Source organism: Zosterops lateralis, assembly GCF_965231275.1.
Source record: "Zosterops lateralis genome assembly, chromosome: 6".
NCBI lineage: Eukaryota > Metazoa > Chordata > Aves > Passeriformes > Zosteropidae > Zosterops > Zosterops lateralis.
The window spans coordinates 58,495,798-58,521,436 of record NC_139761.1 but is presented as its reverse complement, the minus strand read 5'-3'; the positions used below and the strand labels follow the sequence as shown (position 1 = coordinate 58,521,436).

Genomic DNA, 25,639 nt, shown 5'->3' with positions numbered 1-25,639 from the left:
AAAAAAAAGAGAGGGGAAAAAGGAGAAAGGAAGAGGCCAAAAGAGGAGAAAGGAAAAGGAAAACCTACCTCTGACCTCTCATTGCTCATGCCAGAGGGCAGGCTCATATCCAGAAGGATCCAAATGTCCACAGAAGGAAATCTTCCTTCCCAAATAAGAAATTTGGGCTTGCATTTGTGATTTGGAAGTGGAATGGTTTGAAAGCTGGGCTAAAATTCCAATCTGCCTCTTAAAGACACATACATCAATTCCTTATTTCTAGGCCAGGCAGTTAATTCAGGAATTAATGAAGGGCACATCCAGCACCACAAAACTGGTTAGAGATGAGAAAAGGCATAGCATTCCCCCCAAAAAAAGGGCGAGGGAATGTGACAGCAAAGAAGGCTGAGGGCTTAAAAGCAGATTTAGGATTTATTTTGCACAGCGTGGCTGCACCAGGACACAAGGTGGCACTGGAACGCTTGTGACCACACACAGAAATCTGGGATAACACTGGGCACATCCCAAAGTACCTGGATCTTGTGCCAATATGGAGAAAGGGAAGCTCAGGGGGGACCTTTTCACTCTCCTCAACTCTATGACAGGAGGGTGCAGCCAAGTAGGATTGGTCTTTTCTCCCAGGGAAAGTGACAGGACAAGAGGAAACAACCTCAAGCTGCACCAGGGGAGCTTTAGGTTGAGCATTAGGAAAAATTCCTTTATGGAAAGGGTTTTAGAGCACTGGAATAGGCTCCAGAGGTAGAGTCCCCATCCCTGGAGGGATTTAAAAGCTGTGTGGCTGTGGCACTTGGAGACACAGGTTAGTAGTAGCCTTGGCAGTGCTTGAGGAGTGGTTGGACTGGGTGATCCTAGACGTCTTTTCCAGCCTTAGACTTCCCATAACTCTATCCAATCCCTTTGGAAAAGCCAGGTTAAAAAACCACAAAAAACCAACAAAACAAAACAACAAACCAGCAGTCCCCAGGCAGGTGTGCCACAGAGCCACTTTTATTCACCCGTGGGTCACTGCCTGTCGCAGACCACACCTGCTACAGGCGTTTTCTCATTGAAATATAAAAGAAATATAAAAAGAGCTTCCCCGAGTCCCCCCTCCAGGCCCCCGGGGGGTTCATACGTAGATCCCGACCCAGAGCAGCAGGAAGAGGACGCCGAAGCCCATGAAGAGCGAGGCCACCAGCGAGATCAGCAGTTCCTTGTAGATGTCCCGGGTGTACTTGGTGGATGTCACCTCGTAGCTGCCAGGCCGGGGGTTAAGGTGATAACAGAGGCGCAGCAAAGCGAGGACACCCCCACCCGCTCCCCTGCCCCCGGGAATTAGGGCGATAATCCGGAACTGGGAGGCACAGCAAGGGCACGGCACCCCCCCGCCCGCTCAGCCGCGGGGATACACGAAGAACCAGGCGGTGAAGAACATGCCGATGGCCAGCAGCACCACGGTGAGGTGCGGGAACACGGCCGGGTTCACCGGGCTCGTGTATCTGCTCATCGCCTCCAGCTCCTGCGGAGACACGGCAGTGTTCAGCGGGGCCGGGCCGCCACCGGGTCGGGCCCCCTGTGGCCACCCCCGGCCCCCCCATCCCCGGCCTCACCATGTCGCCGGTCCCTGCTGCGACACGTCGGCTCCGCACCCGCCGCCGCACGTCCGGCCCCCTCGGCCGCCGGAAGTGGAAGTGAGGACGGGAACGAGGCGCGGCGAGGGCGAGCCGCTTCCCCATTGGCTGGCGGCGGCTCCCGGCGGGCTCGGCGGCGGAGCGCGGGAGCAGCGGCAGCGCGAGTGGCCGGGTAATGGCGACTGGGGGAGAACGGGATGTGAGGGGAAACGGGGCTCTGAGCGGGTAATGGCGGCTGAGGGAGAACGGGATGTGAGGGGAAACGGGGGCTCTGAGCGGGTAATGGCGGCTGAGGGAGAACGGGGATGTGAGGGGAAACGGGGGCTCTGAGCGGGTAATGGCGGCTGAGGGAGAACGGGGATGTGAGAGGGAGGGAAGAGGGATTGATGGCAGGCCTGGGGAGCTGGGAAGTAGGGAGATAAGAACGGGGAGGTGATGGGGTCTGGATGGTTGCAATGGGGAAGACAATCGAATTTTGGGGAGGGGGATTGGGAGGGGAAGGGCAGAGGTTGGAAGGGGAGTAATGATGGGCCGAGAGGAGGGTGGTGAGGGATAAGGGTGGCCTGAGGCAGGGCTCGGCATAAGGGCTGCCGGTAGAGGCCACAGCCCTTGGAGCGATGGCTTGCCGGGGAAGCACTGCCCACTTTGCTTCCCCCTGCTTGGGCGACCCGATGTTCCTCACGCAGAGCCCGCTCCCAGCACCCCCTTTTCCCTTCCCCAGGATGGGAATCCATGGCTTGGCCAAGCTTATCGCCGACGTGGCTCCCGGGGCCATCCGGGAGAACGACATCAAGTCCTACTTCGGCCGGAAAGTGGCCATCGACGCCTCCATGAGCATCTACCAGTTCCTGATCGCCGTGCGGCAGGGAGCCGACGTGCTCCAGAATGACGACGGGGAGACCACCAGCCACCTGATGGGAATGTTCTACCGCACCATCCGCATGGTGGAGAACGGCATCAAGCCGGTGTACGTGTTCGACGGGAAGCCCCCGCAGCTGAAATCCGGGGAGCTGGCCAAGCGCACGGAGCGCCGGGCCGAGGCAGAGAAGCACCTGCAGGAAGCACAGGAGGCCGGGGAGGAGGAGGGCATCGAGAAGTACAGCAAGAGGCTGGTCAAGGTGACCCCGCAGCACACGCAGGAGTGCAAGAAGCTGCTGACGCTGATGGGAATTCCCTACGTGGAGGCGCCCGGCGAGGCGGAGGCCAGCTGCGCCGCCCTGGTGAAGGCCGGGAAGGTGTACGGTGCCGCCACGGAGGACATGGATTGCCTCACCTTCGGCAGCCCCGTGCTGATGCGGCACCTCACGGCCAGCGAGACCAAGAAGCTACCCATCCAGGAGTTCCACCTGAACCGGATCCTGCAGGATCTGCAGCTGACCTGGGAGCAGTTTGTGGACCTGTGCATCCTGCTGGGCTGCGACTACTGCGCCAGCATCCGCGGCATCGGGCCGAAGCGCGCTGTGGAGCTCATCCGGGAGCACAAATCCATCGAGAGGATCGTGCAGCAGCTGGACACCAAGAAGTACCCCCTGCCTGAGAACTGGCTGCACAGGGAGGCCCAGAAGCTCTTCCTGGAGCCCGACGTGATCGATCCCAATGCCGTGGAGCTGAAGTGGAGCGAGCCGGATGAGGAGCAGCTGGTGCAGTTCATGTGCGGGGAGAAGCAGTTCAACGAGGAGCGCATCCGCAACGGTGTCAGGAGGCTGAGCAAGAGCCGCCAGGGCAGCACCCAGGGCCGCCTGGACGACTTCTTCAAGGTCACCGGGTCCATCACCTCAGCCAAGCGCAAGGAGCCGGAGCCCAAGGGGGCGGCCAAGAAGAAAGCCAAGACCAACGCCAAGCCCAACGGCGCCGCGGCCGCAAAGACTAAAAAGGCAAAATAATCGGATCGGGCACCCGCAGACCTCTAGGATTGGGGTTTTTGGGGGGCTTAATGAGAAGCTTTAGACTAATGGCTAAAGTTGTGTGTCAGTGCTGCGTGTTAGTGCTGAGAAGGAATGGATGAGGCCAGCAGAGTGGAACACAAACACTCCCAGATTTCAGAATTCCAAAGCTGAACAGCTGCAGAGCAGACTCTGGACAAGTTAGATTTCAGCCTGGTCCCACCCATCCCAGAAGAGGTAGATCCAAGCTGAAACTAGAAAGATAGAAGTGGAAGGCAAGCTGGAATTGGGAAGGAGGCTTCAAGTAATGAGGTAAAATTCTCCCTTTAATGAGAGTTCATTGAGGTTTTTCCTACCCTTTTTGTGGTCACTCTCCTTATTCAAAACCCAGTTGTGATCTCATTTTCAGCAATGTCCTGGCCTGCTTTTAGTGCATAATCCAGGGGAAGCTGAGTGCAGACTGCAGCTCTCCCAGCCTGAAATTTGCTTAGAAATGCTTAAAAGGAAAAATATCCACAAGCCTAGAACTGCAGCCTCTTTAGTCCCTGAATTCCAGAGGCCATTTTCCGTGTTGTACACACTTACGGGTCCCAGGATGGGAATGAAAACCTTTTATTTCTTATTTTAGTCTGTATTTTCTATATTTTTTTTGCTTGTCAGAGCCACAGGATGGGTTTTGTTTTCAGAATAAAGTTTGAACACAAAGATGCTGTTTCTCTTTCTCCAGACAAGTGCCTTAAACCACATTTTTAAATGAAAATCCTGGTTTTAGAGGGAATTCTGTAACAGCCAACAAACCAAATGGAGTCTGGAACACAAAGATTTCCAATTTTGAGCTCTTGGGATACTTCATAGACATCAGAAATCCGTGAGTCTGCTCTTTGCCAGTTTGGATAATAAAAAGCTGGCTTGTTTTGTGGGGACATTAGTATTTAATATTTATTATCCATTAATCTTGCTAAAATTGGGATATATGTTTTCTCACTGTGGATTCTTTTACATGTTTCAAACCATAATTGTTTTCTTCCCCTGAAGTTTTAAAATTAAGTGTTCCTCTTTTATCTCCAAATAACTTCATAGGTACAGGAATGGGTTTGTGGTGGAGGGATAAAAAAATCATTTAAAAATAATATCTGGAAATAAGTCTGGGAAATTTACCAATTCTAAAAGCTGCTTTTCCACCACCCTCTCTCTAGCTGGTGCTTCATGGTATTTCATTCCATTTTTCCTCCATTTCTCATTCCAAACAGATTCCCACTGTTTATGACACTGATATTATTATTAATGAATTCCAGTTCCACTCTTTATCCTGGGAACAAGTAGGAAGTCAGGGACCCAGCAGAGCCAGTCAGAGGGCACGGGTGATTTGGGGCTCTCAGTTGTGGGTGGTCTCCCCACGGGAAGACTGGAATACTTTTCCACCTTTTCTCTTTTGCCACCTCTTAGTTCTAATTAAATGGATTTTCAACTTCTTCATCCGTGTTTTCTGGCTGGCTGGACCATGACCCATGTGTTACAGCATTCCCATCCTGAATCCAAACCCAACATGTGAGGAACCCTCTCCCAGTGGAAAGCAGGACAGTGGGAGCTCTCAGACAGCTTTTGGGGAAACCCCGAATTTATGCAGCACGAAGAAGGCTGTAGAGTGTGCCAGCTGCTGCCATGATCTGCATCCTGAGCTGTGACAGCCATCTCCCGAGGGCTCCCTTGAACAGGGGGTGTTCCCGTTCCTGCCGGAGCCGCTTGTCCAGCGCTGCCCGGAGGCTGTTCTCCTGTGGCACTGCTGCCGTGTCCCAGGAGCCGTGCACTGGGCATCTGCGGCTCAGGGACACTTCCTGCTGCTGGGAGCGCTTTGCTGGAATGGCTCGGGCTCCCAGTTGTATTTCCAGGCTTTTCCTGGCTATGGCTATCTGGTGAGTTCTGTGGAATGTCACAGCTCTGAGGCAGCAGGGAGGCCTGTCCATGTGGGCTCCTCCATCTGGAGTCCAGCAGATCTCATGGAGGCTCTGGCAGGGATGGAGACCTTCACTATAAATATCCCCAGTGTGGAAATCTTCCTTATCCTTGTCCTTCACAGCCAACTCCAGGGAGGATCCTGGACATGGAGGGAGCTGCCTCTGCCTCTGGAGCCTCTTGTCCAGCAGTGTGCGGAGAGTCTGCCCAGATGGCTCCGCCACAGTGTCCTGGGAGCCGTGGATTGGGCACCGGCGGCTCCAGGATACTTCCACTTGCTTCTTGGCAGGAACGGGCCAGGTTCCAGTTGGAGCACAACACGGGTCACAGAGGGTCTGGATGGCAATGGAGGAACCTTTTCGAGGGGTGGACGTTCTTGGGAGGGTGGAGGATCTCAGCAAGCGTCGGGCTCTGCGGAGGACTGAGCCTTTCCCAGCAGCGGATGTTTTCCGACCCATCAGGGGTCTCCTTGTGTGCTGGCTCTGGGAAGGCCAGGGGCTGCCAGAGGAGCTGGAGGAGGTGCAGCAGGGCAAGTGGCCTCGCTCCAGCAGCTGCTCCAGGTCCTCCCACAACAGCTGCCACATCTCCGAGTCCTGTGGGAAGGACACCCCGGGCCACAGCGGTGTCACCAGGCCCTGCAGCTCCCGGGCCGCGGTCACACAGGGGGCGCAGGCAGGGCCGCAGCGGCAGGGGATGTACAGGGGGCTCCCGGGGCCGGCCGGGCCCTGGGGAGGGCTCTCCTCAGCCAGGGGGGAGCCCCCGACCCGGCTCCCGAGGCGCTTCCAGATGCGGGCGGCCAGCAGGGCGGCCGTACTGGCCACCAGCAGGACAAGTGTGGGGAGCAGGAAACTCATGGCTTCATCCATGTCCCATCGTGGCTGCATTGAGAGCCAGGGGTGGTGGCACGTGTCCTGTTGTAGGGACACCGTGGTGGTGTCACAGTGCTGCAGGTGGAACACCTGTGTGACATCACAGCCCTGCCTCATCCCAGTGCTTCTAGGGGCGAGGGGCTCCATGTGGGCAGTGGTGGCCCTCTGGAGCAGAATAGATGGAAAGATTCTCAGCCAAGTAGAACACAGTAATGAGGAGGAGGATGATGGTCCCATCTCCTGACTGACAGAGCTGGAAACATAGACTGTTCTGTGGAACACTGCAAAGTGCTGGAGGAGGAAAAGCTCTTCCCACCAACCGCCAAACCATTTGTGTTGTCCACAGCATTCCCATCCTGAATCCAAATCCAGGGCTATGCCACATACTGCAGAGAAAATGAACCCTGTGAATCCTACTAAAAGCAAAGAACCAAACCACTGAGGTGGAGCATAAGAAGTATTTTCTGTGCAGTGTGTTGGTGATGGAGAACTGCACCAAAATGGGATTTGGCGGGGAGGGGAGAGGGACAGGCTGGGTACCCGGGACACCCCATGCAGCACAGGGCAAGAATGTCATCTCCAGTGGAGCACCTGATATCCCACACCAGCTGTGGCACTGCCCCACAGTGGCAGCTTATCTGTGTGGTCATGGAAGGACCTGGAGGGTGGCACTGTCACCATGGGCTGAGTCAGACAGGATGCTCCTGTCTGACTGGAGGTAAACTCCTGGAATAAAGCTGGAAGGAAGACAAAAGGGATACGAGCTGTGTTTTCTCCCAGGAGCACACACACACAGGGACATGCTGGAATGGCAGTTGATTGCTCCATGGAGGGGTCCAGGGTCTTTTGGTGGCATCAAAAGTAGGTGCTGAAGACAGCCTGGGTGTGCTCCCAGACAGGATGCTCCTGTACTGGTTTGATGTCTGACTACATATACTGGAGATGATGGAAGGTGGATGCTGTTTTTCGGGCTGTTAGGAAGACTTTAGATCCAGTCCCTCCCTGCTCCTTCTGGAGATGGTGTCTGTGGAATTGTAGAATGGTTTGTGTGGGAAGGGTCCAGCTGGGAGCAGGTGCAGCCTGAAGGTGTGGCTGGGCAAGGCCCAGGGGGAGTAGGGAATGGGGCTGGCTGGAGAGCAGTTGGGACCCAGCTGGGAGGTGCTGGTGACTCCTGGCCAGAGATGGAGTCACAGAATTGGGGTCAGAATCAGCTGCAACCCCAGGCCACCACCTGCGGATTTCCGGGGGAAAACTAAACTGGTGGCCTGAGGCTGAGGCTAATTGGGATTGTAATAATCAAATGGAGATAATTGCATCTGATGAATGCCATGAGAGCTTGTGAGGGGATCAGAACAGGTTGAGCTGAGGCACAGGAATGTGGCTGGAGGAACAAGCCTGTGGCTGCTGGGGAAAGGCTTTGTTGATGTTCGGGGGAAACTGAGTGCATGAAGTTTGCGTGAGGCTGTGCTTGTGTGTGGTGCTGGGAAAGAGAAAGAGAGGAGCTGAGCTCATGGAAGTAAGCGGGAAGGAAGACGAAAGGGATGTGAGCTGTGTTTTCTCCCAGGGACACACACGCAAACACAGAGATGTACATGCTGGAATGGCAGTTTATTGCTCCATGGAGGGGTCCAGGGTGTTTTGGTGGCATCAGTAGGTGCTGAAGACAGCCTGGATGTGCTCCCCATCGTGTGGTTTGTAGGTGCCAACCCCTGTGGGAGAGGGATGAGTGAGGCTGGGAGGTGGTGATCCCCACCACAGGCTCCCCCCTGCCCTGTCCCTGGGCCCCTCTCCCACCTTCATCAAGGGGTTTCCCAGCACTGAGGAACTGCCAGTAGGTCCTGTCTTCTGTGCTGCCAGCCAGCCCGTGGATGGAGGTCACATAGGGACCCCAGGACGTCTGCTCCGTTGTGAAGCTGTGGGAGAGTTGAGGAGGCTCAGGCCTGGCTGGGGAATTGACAAATCCCACCCCCAAAGCTGCCTTGGCTCTCACCTATAGGTTTCGGCGTTCTCCTCTGCTGCCACCTCCATCACCCTGAGCAGAGTGGAGCCTCTTGGGACTTTCACTGAGATGGAGTAGTTGAAGTGTTTTCCTTGGAGCGTGTTGGTGACGGTGTAATTAACATGGATGTGGGCTGTGCAGGGAGACAGCAGCAGGGTGGTCACCTGGTACACCCCTAGCAGGAACAGGGTGGGAACATCATCCCTGCAGGGTCTGGGGGACTCCAGGTGGGATCAGCGTACCACTGAGCAAACCCTGTCTCACCAACACAGGGGACAGGGGTGACTGTTGCCTTGGGGACATATCCTTGGTGGCAGTGCAGTCCAGGCCAGCCGCATCCAGGTAGGACTTGCCCACCAGGGCTGGCAGCACCTGGGTGATGGCCATGGGCTGCTGGTAGTCGTGGGTGTACACCACGGAGAAGGCCTGGGCACAGTCCCACTTCCGAGGGGCGTAAAACTTCTTGGTGGCCTCCAGCACCTGTGGAACAGATGGGAGGTGGAATGACTCATCTGGAAATGGGACCAGGTGGCCATAATGCCACCCTCCCCTAGTACCTCCCCTACCTGCAGGGCCAGCCCCATGCTGTAGATATTCCCAATCATGCCTTTCCCCTCCTTCTGCTCATCCAGGAAGCTGTTGCTCACTGTCCAAAGTGCCTCCCAGAGCAGATCCTGCACGTCCTGGAGCTCCGTGTGGTTGTGGACACAGGCCAGCGCCAGTGCCACCATGGCCCGGGTGTCTGTGGGATCCTGGAGTCACTGCCAAGGCTCAGGAATAGATGCCAGGAGTGGGAACGTGGGAGCAGAGGGGTTCCTTACCCACGGAGAGGTGGCTCTCAGGGCTCAGCACCTGCCTGGCCAGGGCCACCGATGGCCCTTGAGCGCCGCCCGCCTCAGCCAGGCACAGGGCCAAGGTGTCCAGGCCCATGCTGTACAGGGTAGTTTTGGGAACCCCATCTTCCTCTGAAAGCAAAGAGTGGCAGGATGACAGGGTGTGGGGACAGTGACACCCGCAGGCCCCCAAATCCCAACAAACCCAGTTTGGCCAGCTCCTCATCTGTTTTCTGCTGCAGGACACTGATGAGGTCGAGGGTCTGCTCCAGGGCATGGACACTCCGGGGATCCTGGCAGGAGGAGAGGAGGGCGAGGACGTGCAGAGCCGCCTGTCCCGAGGTCATGTCTGTGGGGACAAGAGGGCAGCCGGGCTGTGCTGGGCTGGTGCGGCGGTTTGGCTGGGAAGTGATTTTTCAGGAAGTTATAGTTTGACAAACTCATTAGAAAGGGATACGTCTTCGTGGACTTAACGGTGTTAAATACCGGGATATTTGGAGAAATAGCCCTTTTATTTTTATGGCTTGGCAGTAAGCAACACCGAGCCGGAGCCCACAGAGGGCGGGCCAGCCCGGCCAGACCCCGCCGCTCCCCGCCCCTGTTGTGGGGGGAGCCGGCCTTGGCCTGGCCGGGCCCCATCGGTTCCCGGCAAGGGCGGGAGAGGCTGCAGCTTGACAGCAGCTAATTTTAAAGCCTACCCCGAACCAGCTGAGCCGGGGGAGATGTCTGCCAGGTCTCCCCTGATAACAACTACAGCCCCAGTTGTCATGAGGGGTGGGCAGGAGATATTTTATAGCTTTTATGATTCCTGACTGTCCTGCCGCTCTGAGCTCGGATCTCCCAGTGCGAGTTTCCTCCCCTCTAATGCGGCCTTGAAATTTGAACACCTGTTAGCTGCATCTGAGGGAGAGAAGACTTGGACAAAAGAAAATTAATTCTTTCTTAGCACAAAATGAAACTTCCAGAGCTTTAACTTTCCCTGAGAGAGAAAAAAAAAAAAAAAAAAGACAGAGTGAAACGTAGGAAAGACACAGGATAAAACAGAAGTCAGATAGAGAGAAAGTGAAAAACTAATTAGAAGAAGGATGGAGGAGTTGCCTTGTAAGCTAGACTTCTCAGGTGAAAACTATAGAGAATGGACTATTTCCTGTAACATAAATGCTATTTAGGGGGATGCATAGTTTTAGCTTGTAGACTGCTGTAATTAAAATTTAAAAGAAAAAGAAAAGTGATATGAAGCCCTTTATTCCTAGAGAAGAAAGCGATCTCTAGTTTTGAGATGAAGATGATTTTAGAGATGGAAGAAGAGAATCTTTGTTTTATTCTAGAAGAGGCATCCTTAAACGTACCCTAAATAAGCAGACACAGCCCATAAGTAGCTTAGGAAACTGCTGATAAGAAGAGATTTCACAAAAGTAGGTTTTCCCCAGGTGGCTCTTTTTGTGACAGTTAAAACCCTCAAGAAAACTGTTCTAAGTTTTTGGAAGAGACAAATTCCATAGTAAAGTAGAAAAAACTCCTCTCCCTAAAAAACTAATAAAAGATTATTTTTAAGATAGTAAAATTAACTAAAATTCACAAGTTTTGCCTCTTTATATTATTTGTAAAAAGGCACACAGTTTGTGAGAGAAAAGTATTTTAAATTTCATTTTAATTTTTATTGTCTTCTTTTTAGTGTGTATTATTAAATCTGTTTATCTTTAAATTAAATCTATTTTACCTTTTTCTCCTAATCCTATCTCACAGCAAAAAAGACACTCTAAATCGCTACACTAAATTTTGCCAACAGAAACAGCCAAACATAGAACCACTATGGCTGAGCACCCCAAGAACTGGCAGAAACCTGGTCCCCCAGGAGCTGGTGCCTTCCCTCCTTTCCCTCCCTACCTTTGTGGGCTTTCTCCACCACCTCCTTCTTGATCTCCTCGAGCAGCCACTTGTGGGTCTCACCATCGCTGTCCCCCCCAGCCAGGTTCATGGCCAGCAGGACGCTGGGATTTGGCGGCTCCTTGAAATTGACAGATCCCTCCAAGCGCTGGAGCAGCTGGGAGACCATGTCCTGAGGGGCCACTGTAAGGAGAGGGGAGGTCACCGGGATCCTGTGTCCCATCTGTGGTCTCTCCCAGTTCTCCGTGGGTGCCTGACACTCACCACAGCCCTCGGTGGCCGTGCAGCCCACCAGGGCCAGCAGGACCCCGATGCCCAAAGCCACGCCAAGCATCCTCCTGGAGCCAGCTGACCTGCTCAGCGTGGCACAGTCCTGTGGGAATTCGGCTCTCCAGGCGTCCTCTGCTTTTAGCTGTTCCCAGTGTCCTTCTACAGTCACCTGCCCTTCCACAGCCACCCTGGCTCTGCCAAGAACCACTGGCTTATCTGTGTGTCCAGTGGGGGAGGAGGAGCGGTGATTTTCCATTTGGGGACACTGGTGACCACTTGGACCACTTCAGTATCCATGAGGCTGTGATGTTGTATGAGATTCATCCCAGCATGTCCCAGAAGGAGCCACCTCGATCTTCCACTCAAGGTCCTGGCATTCTGAGGAGCTCCATTGCTGGCTGGGCATTCTCCAGCTGTATCCTGCTTGGACTTTGCCAGGAAACTCCAGCCCTGATATTCTAACTTCTGTGCCAAGAAAAATGGTGGAGAAGGTCATACTAGACCCTGCTGGGAAAGCAATTCAAGGACAGTGCCTTCGTCAGGTGCAGGCAGCTCAGGATAACGGAGAGGAATTCCCAACTAACTAGTTTCTTATCCTGCTGCCATAAGGTCACCTGGCTCAGAGGTGATGGGAAGGCAGAGCCTGTTCATTTTTGGGATTGTAGTAGGAGTTTTGGCCCTGTCCATCACAGAATCCTTCTGGAGGTGTCCAGCTGTGAGATGAGCAGGGACAGGGTGTGCTGGCTGCTGTGCTGGATTTAACTGGGATGGGGAACTTTTTCTTTACCGGATTTGGATTCAGGATGGTAATGGTGTGGATAACACATGGGTGGTTTGCCCTCCTCCAACACTGCAGTGTCCCGTGGGACCATCCAGGATGAGGCACCAGCCTCAGGGACATTCCCTGTGCTGTGGGGCCACTGACCTGTGGGACAAAAGCTGGGAAGAGTTTTCGGGGCTGCCCTGCCCTCCCTTGATTTTTCCCCCATTTTTTGGGGGATGTCCATGTGGAAAAGGCTTTATGGAAGCATCAAGCTGCTGGCCAGGGCACTTGGACTCGTTTTGTGCCTTCTTTGGGTGGGGAGGAAAATGGGGCTGGAAGAATCTGGAGGGTGATGGTGTCACTTGCCACAACCCAACGTGGTGGGGGACCAGGTGAGTGAGGGATGAGGGGGCCCAAGTGAGAGAGGTTATAGCTCCAAAATGCGTGAAAGTTCATGACAGGTTTGTGTGTAAAATACTGAAAACTGCAAATATTCTCATTTTTCTATATTCTGAGAAATTTTAAACTCATTTGAAAACTGGTTCCTAAATAAACCCCTGTATCTGCTGTGTTATGGACAGGATATAGATTCTTAAGGAATTCTGATCAAGGAGCTAGAGAGTTTGAAAATACAAGCATATTTCTCTATCTGGGTCCAAGGCCAGACCTGCTCATGGGTCCCCCACCACGGGGATGGGTGTCCCGGCACAGGGATGGGTGTCCCAGCACAGGAATGAGTGTCCCAGCGCAGGGATCAGTGTCCCGGCACAGGGATGGGTGTCCCGGCACAGGAATGGGTGTCCCAGCACAGGAATGGGTGTCCCAGCACAGGGATCAGTGTCCTGGCACAGGGATGGGTGTCCCAGCACAGGGATCAGTGTCCCGGCACAGGGATGGGTGTCCCAGCACAGGGATCAGTGTCCCGGCACAGGGATCGTGTCCCGTCCCGGGGCACGGAGCGGGAAACGGCAGCAGCGGGAGCTGCGGGCTAGGGGCACCGGAGCTGCCTGGGCGGATTCTCTACGGGCCAAAATGAACATTTGGGGGTAAAATCTGAATTAATGTGCCGGGGAGAGAACGCACAGTTTGGGGTAAGAATGAGGTGATCGGCGCTCACCGGAGGGACCAGCCCGGGCTGGCTCTGTGTTACCGGGGATAATTTGCTGTATGGGACGAGACAGCTGAGACTGCCGCGGGAATTCAGGGCTGGAGCCGGGACGGAAACCTGGTCTGGCCGCGGGAATGGGAGTGCGGGGTCAGGCGGGGCTTCCGTCGGTCACTAGAGCCGCCGCCGTGAAGGGGACGGGTACCGATGGATAGCGAGATCTAAGGGATGTATGGATCAGAGGATTACCTGTAACGATACACAGCGGTTCTATAGAACGAGATAGAGATAAAAAACCCTCCGCCGTCATTCTTCTCCCAGCCCCGCTGCGTTTCCAAGATCTTTGGGGAAGAGTTTGGGACTGGACAAGGCTCTCGGGCACAGGGTGGAATCCTTGGGGTGTCCTGGGCGGGGCCAGGATTTGGACTCGGCTCAGGATATGCTGCAGTCCTGTGCCTGTGAAGGTGAAATAAAGGGATCAGCGGGATTTGTGCCCGTGGGGTCACGGCCCCGCCGGCTGCGGGTGGGTCAAAGCCTCGGGCGCCGCCGGGACACCGGGACCGGCCGGGGCTGGGAGAGCCCGGTGCTGCCGGCCCGTGGGGAGCGCCCGGCACTGCAGCCCGAACCGCGAGATCGGCGTGGAACGGCATCCCGGGAGTGCTGAGACATCCCGGGAGTGCTGAGACATCCCGGGAGTGCTGAGACATCCCGGGAGTACTGAGACATCCCGGGAGTGCTGAGACATCCCGGGAGTGCTGGGACATCCCGGGAGTGCTGAGACATCCCGGGAATGCTGAGAAATCCCAGGAGTGCTGAGACATCCCGGGAGTGCTGAGACATCCCGGGAATGCTGAGACATCCCGGGAATGCTGAGGCACTCCAGGGGATGCTGGGGCGTCCCAGGGAATACTGAAAAACATCTCAGGGAATGCTGAGGTGTCCCAGGGGATGCTGAGGCGTCCCCTGCCCAGGGCACTCGGCAGCACATCCCTGATGACATGCAGGAAAAGGAAAATTCTGGCTTAGTGGGAGGATGTTTCTGGAATGGAATTGGGATAGGTGCTGATCCTACTATGGAATCACGGGGTGGTTTGGCTTGGAAGGGACCACAAAGATGATTTACACTCTGTTGTCTGATTCCACAGCAAAGGACATCCCAAGCTGCCCCCTCACCCTCATGGACAGCAGGAATGTCTTCCACAGCTCTTGTTTAGGAACGGGAATGGCTGTTGGGAGCTCTGGCAGGAACACCTGGAGACCAGGTAAGAGGTAAGAGGAGAAATGGGATCATTCCAGCTGCTGTTGGAGGTGTTTTTCTCTTTTCAGGATGTTCTTCTGACTGATCCTTTCACAGCAGTGTTCTAGGGCACATTTGAGGGTAATTCCAATAATTTTGAAAAAGCTGAGAAACATGGGGAAAAACTGTGAAGCTGATCCATTTCCAGTAATTCCAAACTTCTCCCACAGCACCATCCTAGAGGAAACCCGGGTAAGGGATAAAGATGCAGAGGAAAAAATGTTGTAAAGCCCCCTGGATTCCTGACAGAGCAAACTTTCCAGTAATCCCAGCAGATCTCTTGGAGGAACTGTGAGATCATGAGGATTTCCATGAAAGGCAAACAAGGAAAGAGATGAGGGAATGGGCTTCCAATTAAAAATTATTTGATGGGCGTAGAAATGATTCTTGTGTGCTTGATGCTCCCCTTTATATTGCTGGAATAACTTAAAATGATTTCTTTAATAAATCATCTAAATTTGGGAATTTAAATTTGAGAGGGGAACAATGCAAAATGAATGCAGGGAGAGACCACGGAATCATCATGGAATGGTTTGGGTTGGGAGCCTCATCTCTGAGCCTGTCCTGGGCTGGCTCCTGCCCATCAGCCACTGAACGTTGCAGCTGGACATGGAAGTGATGGAGATGCTCAGGGAATGCTGGTTGGTTTTCCCTGCCTCTGGCAATCTGGTCATTAAAAGGACTAATTGACCTCTTCCAGCAGGGAAACATTTAAACAAGAGGTGCCAAAAAGAAGTGGAGCTTCTGCACAATGAAATCTGCAAGAATCCACCTTAAATCCCCCCTGGCCCAGGATGTCATTTTCATTTAGGCAGGTAAAGCCCTTCTGGGTGACCCCCAGTCCCTGGAAGGACTGGGCTGGGCTGCCAGGGCACTAATTCCAGCTGTTCTGTTTTGGGGAACAGCACAGGAGCCTTTCCCTTGCCCAGAGGAGCAGCCAGTGCCTCCCTTGGCCCACAAATCCCCTGGATGGAAAACAAAATAAAGGAATATGGAAATCCCCCCCACTGGGAGTTGATGGTGCTCTGGATTACATTTTGGATTTATAATGTTAAAGGTGGGGATAGAGGGGTTTTTCTCTCTCTCTCCTGTTCATTATTGTACTCACTGCTCTTATTGCTCTCAATGTTATTTATTATGTGTTGTCATTAATATTAAACAATTTTATTTGTCTTGGTTTCCATTATTAAACTGTTCTGAGGTGGATTTTTGTTTCTGGTCTCCTCCCCATCCCATGGGGGGTGAGGGAGCAGCTGCTGGTGCCCAGCTGGGGCCTGGCCATGGCCGGAGGCACTGAACCCGATGGACTGGAGCAGTTGCTGGGCTCACAGAGAGCCAGGGCTGCCTTTAAAGGGGCTAATTCAGGCTCCGAGCTTAAAAGCAGAGACTAAATCGAGCATTTTGGAGTCCTGAGAGCAGGCTCCTATGGCCAGAGCTGGGGCTCAGGAACGGGGACTAAATGCTGTGATTGCAAGGCTTGAGGAGGAGAGCAAGTGCTCAGTGTTTGGGCTCACCAGGCGAAACAGGAGTGTGTAGCGTTTTGAGGCCGTGAGGGAAAGCCCGAATGCCGTGTGTGGGTGCTCCGGGCGGGCTCTTTTGGGCAGGGCCAGTCCGTGTCTCGGAGCTCCGAGCGGTGCCCCAGGCACGGCCCAAAGCCGGGCTCCCCCGGCCCCGCCGAGAGCTCCGCAGCAGCGGCTGAGCGCCGGTGTGGGGCGGGCGGCCGAGCCCCGGGGCCGCGCCGGGGTCAGCGCGGGCTGCCGGGAGGGTTCAGGGTTCGGAGCGGAGCCCGGCCCGGCCGAGCACGGGATCCCGGGGGCTGCCCGGAGCCCCGGCGGGTCCCGGTCCCGGCCCCAGCGCCCGTCCCGGAGCGGCTCATGACAGTCCCGGTGCCGGCCCCGACCGCGACCCCGCCTCGGTCCTGCGGGCCCGAGCCCCGCGCCCCGCCCGGCGGGGGAGAGGCGGCACCGCCCGGGACTCCCAGAGACAGAGGCGGGACCCGCCCGCGAGGCCCCGGCGCCGGACCCGATCCGGGCCAGGGGAGAGGGGCGGGGCCGGGAGCGACTGTCCCGCCCCCAACCCGGGCGGGGCGGAGCCGGGGGCGGTTCCAGGGGCGGGCCCGGGGGCTCCGGGGCGGGGCCGAGGGCGGTCTCAGGGGCGGGGCCGGGCCCGGCTCAGGTGCGCGGGGTCCCAGTGCGGCTGCGCGGGGCGGGGCGGAGGTGATTTAATCCCCAGAAAGGGTGCGTGGTGCCATTTGCTCCCTCAGAGCTTGCTGGGGATGGGTTAGCTGGTGGTCCACCAGCGTGGCGCAGAAGATGCCCCCTCTACCCCTTTTTCTGCCCCGTCTTTCTCCTGCCCTTATCCTCTTCCTTCTTCCCCACCTTATCTCCTCTTTTCTACCCCTCCAGCTTCTTTCTCCCCCCCCACCTCCCTGTCCCTCCCAGCCCCCCTCCTGCCCTCTCCCCACTCCTCAGCCTTCCCTACCCTCTCTCCATCCTCCCCTGCAAATCCCCAACCCCCCCTCCTCCTTTCGGCCCTCTCGCTCCCCTCTCCCCAGCCCGACTCCCTTTTGTTCCCTCTCCGTTCCCCCCTCTCTTTCCGCTCTACGCCTCCTCTGTCCATCATCCCTCCTCCCCACCTGGCCTTTCCCTTCTCCGCTCCTTCTCCCCAGCCCAGCCCAGCCCAGCCCACCCCAGCCCACCCCACCCCACCCCACCCCTTCTCCCTACCCCACCTCATCCCTCCCTGACCCTTCCTCCATCCCCCTGTCCCTCTTTTCCCCGCAGCCGCGGGGCTCGGGGCGCCGGAGAATAAAGCCCAGAGGGCCGGACCCGGCGCCCCCTGCCCTGGCTGGAGCTCCACACGGGGCCGGGCCCGCTCGGCGGGTACCCCTGTGCGGTTCTCAAGCAGCGCCCGACGCCGCCGGGGCTCCGGCTTCTCCCACATCACTGTGGGGGCTCCACGGGGAGGTCGGGGCTGGGGAGCAGAGAGGGACCCCTCCTCGGGGAGGGTCCTGGGGGAGGGTTTAGGGAGGGGCCCCTCCAGAGGAGCGGGTCTGGGGGAGTCCGGGGAAGGGTGTGGGGCGGAGGGGGACTTTCCCCCTCCAGTCTCTGCCCCCTCCCCCAGACCCCCCTCCTCCGGACCGGTGTGGGGGGGAATAAGGGGGGGGGTCATGTTCATGTTACTCTGCGGCGTGAATGCACATAGAGATCGCCGGACAGACAGAAAAGCCAAAAGAAGGAAGACAAATTCATTCTGACATCAGGAAGGGTTGCTTATCCCAACACACTTCCAGGCAGAAGAACATTTCTGCCACTCCAACAAATCGACTCGATGCACTGTTTCAACTCAACGGTAACTATTTAAACGTGGCTTCAAGAATCTGTTATAAACGCAACGGCAAAAATCGGATTAACAAAGAAACAATTTATTAATAAAATGATCCCAATCACCGATAAAAAGAAAAAACCACAAAAGGATTCACAGCGCAGCGCCGGGTGGCTGAGGAGACCGCACTCTAAGGCACAGTTTTCCCAAATCCACACGGAGCAGGTCGCAGCTCGGGGTTTTATAGGGGTTTTCATGTCCTGAGGCGGAACAGGTGCCCAGAATAGTCCAAATTCCCTCCCATCAGGCAGCCTCCACTTCCCCCTTTCTAGGACCCCTCTGATCTTCTTGAATTCCTCGGTTTCCTTTTCTGACGGGGGTAGAGGAAATTCAGGGGCTTCCTCCATTGTCACCTCAGGGGGCACTCACCATAAGCAGAGCTGCTCTTTTTGTTTCCCTGTCGGCTAGATTGTTACCATGGGTTTGGAATTGGAGTCCGGTTTGATGCCCCCTTACATGGACCACAGAGATTTCTTTTGGTTCTCGAATGGCCTCTAGGATTTGTTTAATTATTTCTCCATGGATTAAGCCTCTTCCCTTCGTATTTATCAGCCCTCTTTCTTCCCAAATTTTCCCAAAAGTATGTACCACTCCGAAGGCATACCGGGAGTCGGTATAGACAGTTCCCCTTTTACCTTTTAGCCGCTGAAGGGCCCTTAAAAGAGCATAAAGCTCACAGGCTTGGGCTGACCAACCCGCTTCTAGGGGACCTGATTCCACCACCTCTCCCGATTTACCATCCACAACCGCATAGCCTGACTTCCTCTTTCCTTCCACTACCTTTGCAGAACCATCTATGAACCACTTCTCTCCTCCTTCCAATTCCTGATCTTCCAAATCAGGTCTTACTTTCGTCTGAAGCTCCACAATCTCGATACAATCATGTAATAATTTTTCCAAGGCTTCTCTGAATAGAAACTGAGCCGGGTTCTGTGCAGAGGTAGTTTTCAGCTCCAAACCCAGAGAGCTGATTAGAATGGCTTCGTATTTCAGAAGCCTGGAATCAGTTAACCACTTCTCTGCTTTTTGTTGCAAGATATTTCTCACATCATGAGGGGTATAAACTACCAAAGGCGCTTCTCTTACACCTTGAATTATGATATTTCTCAAGTCTACCATATTCCGCCTCCCATCCTCTGTTTGCGCATTCCAACTTGGACTAGTGCTGGGCCACTTCTGGTCGCCTGGCATCCCCTGTGGATTGCGCCAGTCCCAGTCTCTAATACCCATCTGCTTTATCATTTCTCTCTCCTCGTTGTTAAACAAAGACCTTAGGATTGCCATAAGATCTTCACAGGTATAGATACTACTTCCTAAGAACTCATCCAACCTCTCTGCCACACCAAAAGGCTCATCCATCAACCGTCCCATCTCTTTTTTAAAAAGCTCTCACATCTCCTGTATTGAGAGGAACATTCACAAACCTGATAACCCCGAGGGCCATTGGAACTTCCCTTAATGGAAGTAAACTGTGTCCCTCATTTTCACTCTCTCCCCATTCATCACCCATCAGCCTCGCTTTCAAACGTGTTCTGCTAGCAGGAGGGGAACTGATGGCCGTGGGTTGTCTCCCTTTTGTGGGCTGTGGGGGTGGAACTGCCGTTTGTGGGGCAGAGGGGATTCTCTCCTCCGCTCGGGCAGACCCTGGTTGTGGCGGCAATGCCGGCAAGGGTGAGTAAGGCTGTTCCCGTCTTTGCGCAGATGGGATCTCGGAGGGGACTCCAGTGGTCATGACGTCCACCGGGGGGGGCGCCGCCAACGGACCCAGACCGGAAGGAAGGGGAAGGAGAGGGGGTGGTAGCAGGGAAACTGCCAGTGGGAACAAGGGATGGGAAGCCTGTGTCGTTACAGACATAGGGCTTCCCACTTGGGATACTCGTGCCCCCATAGGTTGGTTTCGGGGGTCCAAGGGAGCCGTAGGCACCACTTGATCCAGCAAGGGCAGTGAGTCCAGCCCATTGTAAGGGGGTGGGAGATGGTCTAGAGGTTCCCAGGGCTCGGTCCCAGTTCCGGGCCGCCCTTTCTGTTTTATCGGGAACAATCCTGCTCGGGTATTCAGCCAGAGCCGAGCATATTCCCTCTCCTCAGGGTCTGAGGGGCTTTTGTTTTCTACATAGCGATTTAATTCATTACATGTCCATTTTTCAAATGTTCCTAACACCGGCCACATAAGGTGGCTCCTCAACTCTTTGCCTCCCCACACATCAGCACAATAATATATCATCTTTTCTCTGGATTTTTCTCTCCTCTGGGGACAATATCCCCAATGCTCTAACATCCAGCCCAAGGGGCTATTTTGAGGGATGTCAAGCGTTCCCTCCTCCTTTTCGGAGAGAGGTCTTCCTGAGGTCTTTTTCTGAGGTTTACTCTTTCTCTGTCCCATGTTTTTTGTGTAATGTGATTTCTTACCAGTCTTCGACTCTTCCTGAGTCAGTTCTCTGCCTTTGCGTTGTGTTTTGACTTTCTCTGAGGGATTTGGGGCTTTTTGCTGATTATCGCCCCTCCAGCGAGCTGTGCCGAGAGGTTCCCTGATCGGTGTTCTATCTCCTTATGGATTTTTACCTGGACCCTTACCTTGGTCCGTTGGCTAAAAGGGTTTACCAATTCCCGAGCTCAATAGGACGTACCCTTCCCCTTTTAGCCTCCCCGTGATCGGTCCCCTGTGACTTCCCTAGTCCCAGGCTTGACGAACGAGATGAGAGAGAACTTTCACACAGAATCGCTTCCTTTGCGGCCGACCGCTTCTCTCGCGAGAACACGGAACTGCGACCTTGAAGTCCACACTCGCTTCGTGATCAGATCACGTCTCACACACTCGCCCGATCACCCACTCAACCAGCAGTACTTACAGCTCCTTTTCCTGCGTGGATGTCTTTGTGCACTTAGACGTTTTACGAGCAATATCAGCTGCAGCTTTTGAAGGCCCTCTGCCTTTCCCGAGCTCTCTTTGCCCCTGGATCCGTTTTCCCTCTGTCCTTTTGTGGTTTTCTTGTTCCTAAACTTGGTTTGGGTGTTCAGAGGGAGCTACGGGGTTTCCTGACTCACCAGGCCACCAAAATCAGCGGGGGTACCCTCCTGGACAGCAGGTCCTTGCAGCTCCTTCGAATCCGAGTCACGGCATCAAATCTGTTATAAACGCAACGGCAAAAATCGGATTAACAAAGAAACAATTTATTAATAAAATGATCCCAATCACCGATAAAAAGAAAAAACCACAAAAGGATTCACAGCACAGCGCTGGGTGGCTGAGGAGACCGCACTCTAAGGCACGGTTTTCCCAAATCCACACGGAGCAGGTCGCAGCTCGGGGTTTTATAGGGGTTTTCATGTCCTGAGGCGGAACAGGTGCCCGGGATAGTCCAAATAGTCCAAATAATTTTCGGATGGGCTTCCTGGATTTGTCGACTCTGCAGACCGTATTCCGGGAAGATCCTTTCACATGTGGATGGAGCTCGCCGGTCCATGTTTATTTCAATGTGTATTCCTTGGCGGAGAATTCTCTTTTTTGTTCGGAGAGTAATTTCTCTGTCTGGGTGCGATGCCGATTCTTATCTGGGTTGGCTAGTGTCTTTGTTTCTCGTAATGGTCCTTGTCCTGTTCTCTTTGTCTCAGGACTGAGGACCGTGGAAACCTGGCGGGGGAATAGTTTCTTTGGACCATACCTTTTTATATTAACACCAATCTAACATATCTTGCTATATTCTTTTATCACGAATTTTTACCCAATGTCACATTTATCACAAATCCTAGGGGACACCAGGCTTGGTATTCTCAGCGAGTGCTCAGCTTGGCTACTTCAAGGACTTTCCCACGCAGGGAACCCAGTGGTCCCAGCTTGAAACACCACATTTGCTACAAAACCGATAAAATACTTGCACACACAGACAACACGAGGCTGCTGCGAGCCCCCTTTGGGCGGCAGCCGCTGCAGGAGCTCAGCAGAGAGAGGCGTCGCTGCCACTGCCCGTCGGCACAGGCCCGGCTCCCGCCCAGCCGAGCGCAGGGCCCGCGGCCGCGCACTGGGAAATGCCGCGGGAAATCGCGGCCGGGCGGCTCCGTGGTCGGGGTAGCGCGCAGGCAGCCGGGTAGACACCCCCGGGGTCCTTGCTTTTTTCCCGCCATTTCTGCCGCCAGCTTTGGAAGGTCCGGCGAGTCGCGCCGGGTGGCCATCTTGAAAGGGGAATCACGTGACCTCCGCCCTTACTTGCCGCCATCTCGGTTGCGGGTGAAGCCACTTCCTGTTAAGCCGCCATCTTTTTTGTGGCACCCGTAAGGCCCTCCCCTGCTGCCCGCATACGTGCCTGACTAAATAAAATGCCTGAACCCGCCCACGGCGCTGCCCGGCCCCTAGCCCGTGCCCGCGCACTTGGATACGACACGGAAAATTACGTCTGGGCGGCGCTGTGGTCGGGCTCGCGCGCAGGCAGTCGGATAGATGCCCCTAAGGTCCTTTCTCTTTTCCCGCCCTTTTTGCCACCATCTTTGGAAGGTCAACCGCGTCGCGCCGAGCCGCCATATTTTTTGTTGTACCCCGAAGGCCCCCCCGGCTGCTCTCACAGGCGCCTGAATAACCCGCCCGCGGCGCCGCTCAGCCCCATCCCATGTCCGCGCACTTGGATACGCCGCGGAAAATCGCTCCCGGGCGGCTCCATGGTCTGAGTCGCTCGCAGGCAGCCGGCTGCCACACGCCCGGAGTCCTTGCATTTTTCCCGCCCTTTTGGCCATTATGTTTGGACGGTCGGGCGGCAGCGCTGCCCCCGAGCTCACCCCGGGGCTGCCGCACGGCTCGGGGACGGGCACGGGGGAGCTGCAGTGCCGCCCTCTGTCCACACGGCGGCAGCGCTGCCGCACGGCTCGGGCACCGGCCGAGAGCGGAGACAAAAAACGTGGCCAAAAATGCCCTTCCAAACATCCCCTAAAATAAATGCCCCAAAAGACCCCCAACCACAATTAACTACCCCGCTCCTAACCAAATAAAACCCAAAAGCCCTCCACATCTTTCAAACTAATCCTATCAGAACATATAAAAACAAAACCTATTTCTGTTACTCACATAACAAAAAAAATCACAAAATTTTACTTGATTAAAAAACAAAATAAACCTACCTAAAAATAAATAAGAAACATGTACCATTATACCTAGCCCAAAAAAGCCCATTTGTATTAGGCATAAACTTCCTCCAAAACAAATATTTCATGCACTCGAAAAAACTCCAATAAATATTTAAGGTAACTACGATAAAAGAAAAAACATAAAAAGTTTAAACACCTTGTCTAAATTATCAAAAAACCCTTTTGAAATAAAAGTTCTAAGAAAAAGACAACCAAACAATGAACACCTCAACAATGCACTGCCCACAACACCAAACAACTCAGAATACTATAATTCCCATCCACTAAATAATCCATAAACTAAAAAAACCTCAAAAAACAATCAACAAAAGCCACTCACCCTTCAACAACCCCATTTAATCTATATGGAAATCTATAATAAAAAACCCAATTAACTGTAAAATCTGGTACCTTAAATAAAATAACTCCAGCTACTACTGTGCCAAACATATTAAAACTCCAGTACAAAGTAAAATCCAAAACAACAAAATAATACGCCACTGTTAACACTACCAACACATTTTTCTCCATTCCTCTAACAACCAAACACAGGCCTCTATTTACCTTCACCTAAAAAAAATACAATACACCTGAAACCAACTAACCCAAAAATAAAAACACATCCTAACTTCTACCATAAATTAGTCCAAACTACACTGAAAAAAGCCAACTCCACATTATCTACATCAGCATCGTTATACAAAAAACCATGAAAACACAAATATTTATAACTTCTAATGCCATCGAGCATTAACAAAAAGAACACATCTTTCTTCAAATTCAGTTTAATGGAGAGGTTGAGCAGAGGTAAAGATCAAAAACTCAAATCTTGCCTTGCTGTGAAAGTTTGTTTTCTTTGCCTGAAGCAGTAGGATTGTGCAGCACTATTATCTACTTGTTGTTTTCATTGTGCTAATACACAGTGATCCTGAAAAAGGATCTGAGCTGTGCTAGGCTGTATACTGATGCTTAGCAAGGGAAGCATTTGATGCCAGTAACCCTCCTTTTTTATTATATTAGTTTTGAACTTCAGTTCTTTGTTCTTTTTTAAAATTTTAATTTTATTCTGTAGCTGGGGAAACAATAATCTTACTGACTTTATTCTCTAATGAATGAGGTAAACATATTTCACCACTTTCTTCTCTTCACTGTAAAGTTTGAGGCAAAAGCCCACAAAATACCGAGCATGACTTTTCTGTGACGCTATGAAAATACTTAACAGTGGAAGGGGTATGGGCAAATTGAGGTTCAGTGGTTCAGATTAACAGCTGTGTTACATTATTGACAGAGTATGCATGTTCTGTCTTTGCTAAGCTCTCTGAAGAGATCTTCAGAGAGAAATGGAGGGAAAATACTTTTTGTAAATTTTTATTATAAAAGGTTTGGTTATGGGGGAAGTTGCCATGAGCTGACGGTATCAGTTTATGCTGGGAGCAGATGTGCATTATCTCTTGGCTGCTGTTCTGTTTTGCATAATAGGAACACAGTTACTTTTATCTGTTTATTAATTCAAGATAAGGATTTCAAGTGGATGTGTTCAGAAAAGTAGAAAGTGTGTGAGGAGAACCACAGGTGATATCGGCTGTGATGATATTGAATGCAGTGGTTATATACTGAAAAATTGGTATCTCTTACAAAAATTCTTGCCTTAAATTCTGTCTTAAAGTGTCTGGTTTGATTTGATTGTTACGGCACTAACTTTTTGCTTGGCTGCTTGATGTTGGCCCTTTGTGTTTCTCCCAGTATGATTTTTACGAGGAGCCTAGTTTTGCTTTTGTTTGTTGTATCTTTCTCATCTCTTGTGAGGTGCCTGCACCGTTTAGCAACAATGTGAACTGTTACCTGATGCAAATGAAATCTTGATTAAAAAACAAAACAAACACAACTAAAAATACCCCAAACAAACAAGCAAACAAAATTCCACCAAAACTTTCAACGGGGTTCATGTAATCGGAATCTGTTTTGGTTTTTAGGTGAGGATCTGTGACCGCAGGTTGTCCTGGTTGGCTCTGGAACAGTGTCTGGTGGTGCCCGGCTCTCTCTGCTCCTCTGCCCGTGGAGGTAACACATTCCCTGCCTTTCCCGACTCTCCTCCCACTGTGGGTCTGCCCAGGACATGACAACCCCGTTCTTATTGGATCTGCCCTGTTTTCTTTTCCCCTCGCTTTGTTCCCCTGGCACTTTTCGGGAAGCGGCCCGAGGGCAGGTTTATTTCTCATTTAGGAATCCATTTATCGCCGCGAGCTGGGTGCACAGAAATACTGCTATTTCTTCATCCGAAGTTACTAATTCGCTTTTGCGGCCCTCCTTTGCCTTTTCCTGGCAGAAGGCGCTGTCAGGCGCTGGACGGGGCGGCGCGGGGAGGCGGCGGGTCCGGTCCCGGACAGGGCCATGGGCTGCTCGGCACGGCGCCTCCGGGCACAGGGTGGTCCCGCTGATCTCAGAGGTCTTTTCCAACCTCATCCATTCTGGGAAAGCAAGAATTTGGCTACCGGGGCAGGTGGGCTGAGGGCGGCGGGGACTCCCGGCAAATGCCCGGGCACAGCCCCCGCCCCGCCCCGGCGGGAGCCCAGGAGGGCCCCGGAGGAGGGCCCCGGAGGAGGGCCCCGGAGGAGGGCCCCGGAGGAGGGCCCCGGAGGAGGGCCCCGGAGGAGGGCCCCGGAGGAGGGCCCCG

At 53.6% G+C, this 25,639-nt stretch overlaps 3 protein-coding genes across 3 annotated transcripts; 1 reads left to right on the top strand and 2 right to left on the bottom strand.

Annotated features, from left to right (window-relative positions):
* Positions 1–971: 971 nt before the first annotated feature.
* On the bottom strand, positions 972–1,715 carry TMEM258 (transmembrane protein 258; the record flags this gene model as incomplete). The annotated part of the gene is made up of 3 exons (XM_083862577.1): positions 972–1,235; positions 1,389–1,498; positions 1,590–1,715. 3 exons carry the CDS (start codon positions 1,713–1,715, stop codon positions 1,109–1,111), a joined length of 363 nt encoding a protein of 120 aa, XP_083718703.1. The 3' UTR covers positions 972–1,108.
* A 23-nt stretch (positions 1,716–1,738) lies between these two features.
* FEN1 (flap structure-specific endonuclease 1) lies at positions 1,739–4,841 on the top strand. The gene is made up of 2 exons (XM_083862576.1): positions 1,739–1,782; positions 2,332–4,841. The coding sequence occupies exon 2, from the start codon at positions 2,333–2,335 to the stop codon at positions 3,491–3,493; it is 1,161 nt and encodes a 386-aa protein (XP_083718702.1). The 5' UTR covers positions 1,739–1,782; position 2,332; the 3' UTR covers positions 3,494–4,841.
* A 3,069-nt stretch (positions 4,842–7,910) lies between these two features.
* On the bottom strand, positions 7,911–11,478 carry LOC310910935 (cobalamin binding intrinsic factor-like). Its single transcript, XM_083864014.1, has 9 exons — positions 11,299–11,478; positions 11,035–11,217; positions 9,353–9,496; positions 9,136–9,279; positions 8,881–9,056; positions 8,557–8,794; positions 8,306–8,447; positions 8,110–8,228; positions 7,911–8,024 (listed from the first exon to the last, which is right to left on the bottom strand). The coding sequence occupies exons 1-9, from the start codon at positions 11,366–11,368 to the stop codon at positions 7,963–7,965; spliced, it is 1,278 nt and encodes a 425-aa protein (XP_083720140.1). The 5' UTR covers positions 11,369–11,478; the 3' UTR covers positions 7,911–7,962.
* Between the last annotated feature and the right edge of the window lie 14,161 nt (positions 11,479–25,639).